This window comes from Alligator sinensis, unplaced genomic scaffold, assembly GCF_000455745.1.
Source record: "Alligator sinensis unplaced genomic scaffold, ASM45574v1 scaffold141_1, whole genome shotgun sequence".
Lineage (NCBI taxonomy): Eukaryota > Metazoa > Chordata > Crocodylia > Alligatoridae > Alligator > Alligator sinensis.
Window position 1 is genome coordinate 1,300,903 of NW_005842221.1, and position 7,578 is coordinate 1,308,480.

Consider the following 7,578-nt stretch of genomic DNA (forward strand, 5'->3'; position numbering starts at 1 on the left):
GGCTGATAGTGTTCTTTTTCTTACTGGTGCTGGTTATGTTTGTTGTTAAAATTCTTTGTCCCTCCTGTATCTAAAAATGGCACTGATATCCTTATATATCACACTTGGGTATCTCAGTATCACCCAAGGGGGGTGGGAGAAAAATTTGTACTTGCAGATCTCCCGTACGGTGGCTCAAGCTGGAAATAAAAGTGACTGCTGGATATGCTCTCACAGCCCAGCGCACCTACAACAAGGAATCCCAATGATCGGAGTACCAATATCCCTCCGGCAATGGGGAACAATAAACGGCGGCTTCGTTAGACACTACTCGTTAGCTGCCCATCGGTCCGCTCCTAAAGAATGGAGGGCCGCCCCTGCTAACTGGATAATCTCCCCAAGAGTAGAGGCGCCTTTCTGTTACAGATCCAACAACACCGGAGCTTATAATAAAGCCACACCTGTAGGACACTACCCTCATTGCCTAACTACTCTAGATTATAGCCCCAATAGCACCAGTGGAATCCTGTTGGGTAATGTACCCTCTCTCAATTGTACAGGATTCATGGTCTACAACTTTTCTAAGGAACCTCATGTTGCTCTCATTGCAAACAGATCGGAATTTTACATTGACTCCAATTTTACTTCTTGTAATATATCTCGGTCCAGCAGGATAACAGCTGAACGTGGTCCGTCCTATACGATGCATATTAATCGAAAGTGCCGGATATGGCACAACACCTGTCGAGATTTGAGTACCCTTTCTGCCCCAGGCCTTTACTGGCTCTGCGGAAACAGGGCTCATAAAATCTTGCCCTGGAATTGGGTGGGGGCATGCACTCTTGGACGTGTTATCCCTGGTTTTGAAATGCATAGTACAATATATCTGGAACAAGTAAAAAATTTCAACCATCACATGAAAAGGGCGGTTAACCCCTTAGCTACCAGAAACACAGGGTTCCATCAATTTGTGAGAACCTTCATACCGTGGCTTGGAGTAAGAGAATTGGAACTAGCCATAATTAACATTTCAGCCACAATGGAAGCTATGGGAAATGCCACTGCGGATGCAATTCAGGCTCTGCAAGAAGAGATCTCCCAGATCTCACAAGTAACTATACAACACCGCGTAGCCCTAGATTACCTATTGGTATCCCAGGGAGGAGTATGTGCCTTAGTAAACTCCACCTGTTGTGTCTATGTCAATCAGGACATGCGAATTGAAACTGACATTCGTAAAATCCGAAGTCAGTTAAGGGTCTTACATCAAGTGGCCTCAGAAAATACTGACTGGGGTCTAAAAGAAATGTGGTCTTGGCTAACCTCCTGGCTCCCAGATTCCGGGGCCCTTGGCAAGAAAATCCTGTATGGAATATTGTTTGTCTTGATAGTTCTGATAATGTTTTATGTCTTAGTGCAACTGATCCTCTGCTGCGTGAAAGCCAGCAGAAAAAGCTTTAGCAAGGCAAGAAAACCCACAGCAGAATCTAAAATAATGGTATTACAAAAGTGTAAGCAGATTAAAAGAAAACATAAAAGGCTGCATGATAAAATAGAGGGGCTCATGAGAATAAAAATTTAAGGATAAAGTGAGACTAAATAGTCTCAAAGGGGGGGGACTGTGGAATCAGAAAAAATATATGCCTTAAACTTTGACTATTTTAGTTATAAGATGACATAACCGCTTTGTGGAGAATTGCTGGCTCTGTATAGTAGAACAGATAAGAGAAAGTGTTTGTTCTTTGTAACTCCTCTGCAACTGCTTCGCTCACTGCGGCCTTAAAGATAGCAAAAAGTATGTACAACTCTGATTTGCAGGTGCAAGAAGGAGGTTTGTGAACTAACCTCGCCTCCCCCATTAGTTCCCATCCTGATTACAGCAAAGAAATAATGAAGTAATATTATAGCCGCTTTTCATGCTAATTTCACTATATGATCACGTGAGTTATAAGCAACTGTTAAAAAGTATATAAGCCTCCTGATTTTGCTCTTGGGGGGGACCCCTTCCAAGTGCTTGGGAGATCCATGTCACTTTGGAGTCCCCCCTACAGCTGTAGTTTCTTTTGAATAAAAGCTTCTGCTGACCTGACCCAAAAGTATGCTGCGTGTGTTTCCATGACACTTTCATGCCTTAATTCTAGAATAAAGGCTAGGTTATAAGCGAAATACTCCAGAACTCTGGCATCCAGATTCTTTGCTCTGCTAAGGTCACTTTACACTGGAAAGGCAGGCTGTACGAAGTGGCCTTACAAAATCAGACAGCCCAGCGGTGAATCCCCTTTGCATAGAGAAACACTGCATCCTCACTTCCCACCACCACAGCAAGAAGTAGAGGTTTTTTTCTCTTGATCTTCCACTAGATTAAGATACGTTACAGTTGTTGTGGTAAAGCAGGCTCCTTGTCACTGGCCAGTTCATCAGGGATTAGACAGGTGTAGTTGGGTATCTCTCAGTTCTCACTCCTAGCGTCTAAACACAGCTCACCTGTAGGTGAGAACTGGAGGCTTGGTTCTCTTTACTACAACGTGAGGCTTCCCTGCCTGTCCTCTCAGTGATACCAATTATCCAAAGATAGAGCTTTTTCATTGTTTGGCGTCTCTGGACCGTATGTAATATAATGGCCCTGTGGGGCCAGCTGAGTGGTGTGGGGCTGGTTCATGGGCTGGATTGAGCCCCTTTCCTTCCCCAGTGAAGAGTGATGAAAGTGATCTGATGAAAAATGCCTTTCATTCAAACTTGTCTAACTCTGTCCCTACTATCTAGTTAGTCCAATAAAAGATATCACCCTAAGAAATCCTTGCCTCTTGCATAATTTCTGGACCATTGTGGCTACAGCATCACTCTTACATTGCCATTGTATTCTTGACACTGCAAGGAGTGTTGTCTGCTATGAATGCTGCATGCCCCCAGAGGTTGGGGGGGGCACGATGAGCTCCCACAGGCGGCAGTGGCACTGTCGGCAGCGGGAGCGTGACAGTGGTAAGCAGAGAGCTCCTGCAGGCAGCCACAGTGGTGTTGGGAGGGGGGGCGGGGAGGTGAGAACTAACCAGTGATCAGCGACCACTGCAGATGCTGCTGGCTGGGGCGCCAGCCAGCAGCGATCGTGGACTGCCCTCAGACGCCACTGGCGGTGTTGGTGGCTGGTGGGGGGTGGGAAGCAGAGACTGCCTGCGGGTGCCTCCGACAGTGTTGGCAGTGCCTTTTTGCAGGGGGTGCACTGCCATGCTCAAGGGGTGCACATGCACCTATGTGCACCCCCTACATGTTGCCAATGTTGTCTGCTGATTAGTGGCAGCACAGTATGGGCGGCTTGGTATGTGGATGGGATTTGCGTCCTTCCCAGCTCTGCTAAAGTGCCCTTGTACAACGTTTGATTTACCTTTTGCTCTTACGTGTCTGCAAAGCACTGTCTGACTGGACTCATTAGTGGAATAGGAACAAGAACATCTCAGAGAATGCAGTAGACTTCAGAGCTGGCTGAGAATTTTGGGGCCTTTTTTGAGTAAGGAGCATCAATGAGAATGCAGCACTCTTGCAATTTAATGGCTCTCATACTTGGGTAACATTTGGGGTATCCCATCCACTTTAAGGCTTTGCCAGGAGATTTCAGATACTGTATGGTCTTTACTTTTTAAACCCAGCTGTAACTGGGTTAATTGCACAATAGCTGTAAGTGTTAAGGCTTATTGATTCTCAGAAAATATGCTGATTGTCAAGTGAAGGCTTGCTTGCTTATTAGCAGTTGAAATTAGGCCAGCTCAGTTTACACAACCTGCATCTGATGTTATTGTAGGTTTTCAGCTTTATAAAAGGATGTCCTTTTGTTTTCACCATGTTGCATTGGTATCCACTAGTAATGCAACTGAAGTTTAATAGCAGGACTTTATTGGCCCGACTGATATAGCAGGACACTGAGATGGTGGATATAAAGGTGGGGTGGGCGGGGAGGGGGGTGTTGTATTGTAGTTTCTAATTAGTTTCAGTATGCATACCAGATGTAAAATAGTAACTTAGAATTTATTACATTTCTCTGGTAAATACTGTCTACCATGTGCTGCATTTTTAAAGCATTAGTGTTACTTGAAAGTCTAATTTTATTATTCCAGACGCTAGTGAATGAAATATAACTAATAAACAAATCTTTTTATCTTCTGTGAAGCATCAAGCCCACTTTTAGATTACTACAAATACAGTCTGGTGTGCAAATTAAGAGAAATTCATATAACCGTATAATCAAGCTGGTTTTCTCAAAGACCTATGGGATTTTATACCATGTACATTGAAGCAAAATTACCATAGTTTTATAGATGTGCATAATATATGTGCAAAATATGATAATATGCACTTTGAAAATATGCTCTGGGGTGATTAAACTGACAGTGTTAGTTTTACGATCTGAACAGTATTACATGAAAGTTGTTTGCCTCTTTTGGAAGGGCTCACTTTATTGACTCCTGGCTTTCAAAAACCGAATTTTTTATGACAGGGGTTCCCAAAGTTTTTATGCTGCAGCCCAGCAAACCTTAGCCCAGAAGTGGCTGTGGCCCAGCAAACTGCAGTCAGAATTTCCGGCTGGAAGACAGGTAAGGATACCCTCACCCTCCAGACGGGGGGGCGGGGCCAAACCCTTTGGTGCCACGGGCCCTGCAGAAGGATCCATAGCTTCTCCAACCAGCTCTGGGGTGCCGCGGTTTGCCAGTTCATGGTCACTTCCAGTCCGGCAGCCAACCCGGCTGCGGACTGGCAGCCAACCCGCCACAGCCTGGGGATTGAGAACCCCTGTTTTAAGAGACCAGACATTGAAAAGCCAGCAAATAATTGTAACCTGTTGTGGATACCCATACAATCATGGGACAGGTAGCAAAATGAAAAATTTTCTAATGCCTGGAAGACTTTCTTTCATGTAAGAAAGTAAACAGGATCATCTTTTTTGTCAAACAATCACTTAAATAAAACTTTACATATAAAAAAGCTCTTGTAAAATACTTACCTTGACAGTCTCTGTCTGTGCTTGTAGTAAAAAGACTGCTATACATTGCTGGTATCTATTTTCATGCTGTATTAAAAAAGCATGCCGCAGGCCAAAGACTGAAAAAATAACAGATATAGATGAGAGAGTGTTATCTGACATAACTGCCATTCATAAGCCCTGTCAGACTGATTTCAGGTATAACCGACTTTGGTTTTCATCAGCTTTTACTGATTCATTATTAGAGAAACATACAATGGCAAGTTTAATGTTAAACTACAGAAAAAAGCTTCCGTTTCAAGTTGATTCTGCAATTAACTGCTGTTGAGTCGTTTATTAGGAATGAAAATGATTTGAAGAATCATTTGGGAGTTGGACTTGATGACCTTCTGAGGTCCCTTCCAACCCTAATTTCCTATGACTCTATGAAGGTGAAATTCTGTGTAGGAGCTTGGAAACCCTGGGAGGAGACTGTGCTGAATTCCCTAGACAAGCTGGTGTGTGGTCTGGGTTGGGTATTGTGAAGTCTTTAGGACACCATTGCAACCTCATGACTCTGGGTTGCCCAGGGCCTGGAATGATCTCAGGTGTAACTTTGGGGCATGGATAAACATGTGTTTGGAGCAAAAGGAACATTTCAAAAGGGGAGCTGCTTATTACGGGGTATGTGGCAGCTGTTAAGTTCTAACAGTTCCATGTGGACCAGTTGGGAACAATACAAATATAGCAAAACAGCTCCAGCTTTGACCCTGCTTTGTCCAGGGTTTAGGTCAGAGCTATTTTGCTACATTTGTATTGCTCCTGGCTGGTCCACGTGGAATTATTAGAAGGTTACAGCTCCTGCATGGTTTGGAGTATGATCCTATGATATGATTCCCTACTCCTGTCTTGAAATAGTTCCAGATTAGGGCTGTGAGAAGCTTCAGTCCCTGATTTAATTCGGCAGAGATCTGGGCTGATTTGGTGGCTGAATCTCTGAATCTGAATCGAATCAGGAGATCCTTTAATCTCTGAATTGAATCGGAACCCTCCAAATCGATTTGAAGAGATTTGAAAAGATTCGGCAATTCAGACAGACACAGGTTTAAATGTTTTTTCTACATACCTCAAGGTAGCAGGTGGCTCGTGAATGCTGAGATGCTGGGGCAGATGGAGCATCCCACAGGAGCGCGGGGGGCTCCCCAGCACTCTCAGCAGCAGACCCAGAAGTGGACCAGAGGCACTTCCCTTCCACTTCAGGGGCCGCCGGGGAGCATGCTGGGCCCACCCCCATGCCCCCACCAGCTTGGTGACTGGTGCCTCCTGGGTCTGGGGGGGCATCCGGGGGTCCCCCCGCAGCCAATTGCTGAGCTGGGGGTGTGGGGGGGGGCGCAGCATGCTCCCCTGCAGACCCAGAAGTGAACTGGTAGTACTTCTGGTCCACTTCCGGGTTCACTGCCAAGCATGTGAGGCCCCCCCATGGTCCCGTGGGATGCTTCATCCACCCCACCATCTCAGAGTTCACAAGCCATGCCTGGTACCTCAAGGTATGTAGAAAAAATATTTAAAGCTGTGTCCATGTCCAAATTGCTGATTCTCCGAATCAGCATCGAGTCTTCAGATTTGGATTTGGCTGAATCGAATCAGAGACAGTGATCTGTATCAACGAATTGAATCACCGTCCCTGACTCGGGCTGAATCTGACTCCGAATCGAATACGGTCTCTTTTGCACACCCCTACTCCAAATGAGTGTGTATCTGTTCTTACCCAGACATGGAGGCCTGTGGAAATAAAGACAACTGTTCCAGGCTGCCCCACAGGTTGCAGCCCTGCCAAGTCTCCCACCCAAAGTCCTGAGCTTGACCAGGAGTTTGCCCAGGAACTGGCTGAGGCAGCTTGCTCCAGGACCATGGTTGTCATGGGTGACTTCAGTTACCCGGACATCTCGTGGGACGATCGCTCAGCAAAATCTGAGCTGTCGCAGAGCTTTCTCTCGTGCGTGGATGACCTCTACCTGACTCAAGAAGTCTATGGGCCAACGAGAGGCAAAGCGCTGCTCGACCTGGTACTGGCTACTGGGGATGATCCTGGGCGGCGACCTAGTGATCGATGGGAAGCTGGGTGACAGCGACCACGAGCTGATCACCTTCACCATCTGCTGAAAAGCTGTCAAGTCAGTCAGCAACACGCAAGTCCTTGACTTCAGGAAAGCCGACTTTGACAAACTCAGGAGGCTTGTCAGTGAGGCCCTAAGGGACCGTGACCACAGGGAGAGGGGAGTTCAAGAGGAGTGGTTGCTCCTCAAGGGAGCGATCCTCAATGCACAAGCTAAGTCTATTCCATCTCGGAGGAAAGGCAGCAAGAGGGCACAGCAGCCCCCCTGGCTCTCCCAGGGACCTAGCAGACCTCCTAGGCTAAAAAGAAAGGCCTACAAAGGATGGAGGATGGGAGTCGCCTCCAAGGAGGATTATTCTGCACTGGTCCGGTCCTGTAGGGAGCAGACCAGGAAAGCCAAGGCTGCAACTGAACTCCAGCTAGCTTTGAGCATCAAGGACAATAAAAAGTCCTTTTTCAGATATGTGGGGAGCCGGAGGAAAAGCAGAGGCAACATTGGACCCCTGCTGAGCCAGATGGGGCAACTGACAACTGA

At 46.3% G+C, this 7,578-nt stretch overlaps 1 protein-coding gene across 5 annotated transcripts in view; it reads right to left on the bottom strand.

Annotated features, from left to right (window-relative positions):
• The window catches only part of PLEKHG7 (pleckstrin homology and RhoGEF domain containing G7), a 74,445-nt gene that overhangs the window by 6,963 nt on the left and 59,904 nt on the right, over positions 1-7,578 (bottom strand). For all 5 annotated transcript variants that reach the window (XM_025208143.1, XM_025208145.1, XM_025208144.1 and 2 more), the window contains one exon: positions 4,970-5,067. In XM_025208143.1, coding sequence (XP_025063928.1) covers positions 4,970-5,067 — 98 coding nt within the window. The remainder of the gene's footprint in view (positions 1-4,969; positions 5,068-7,578) is intronic.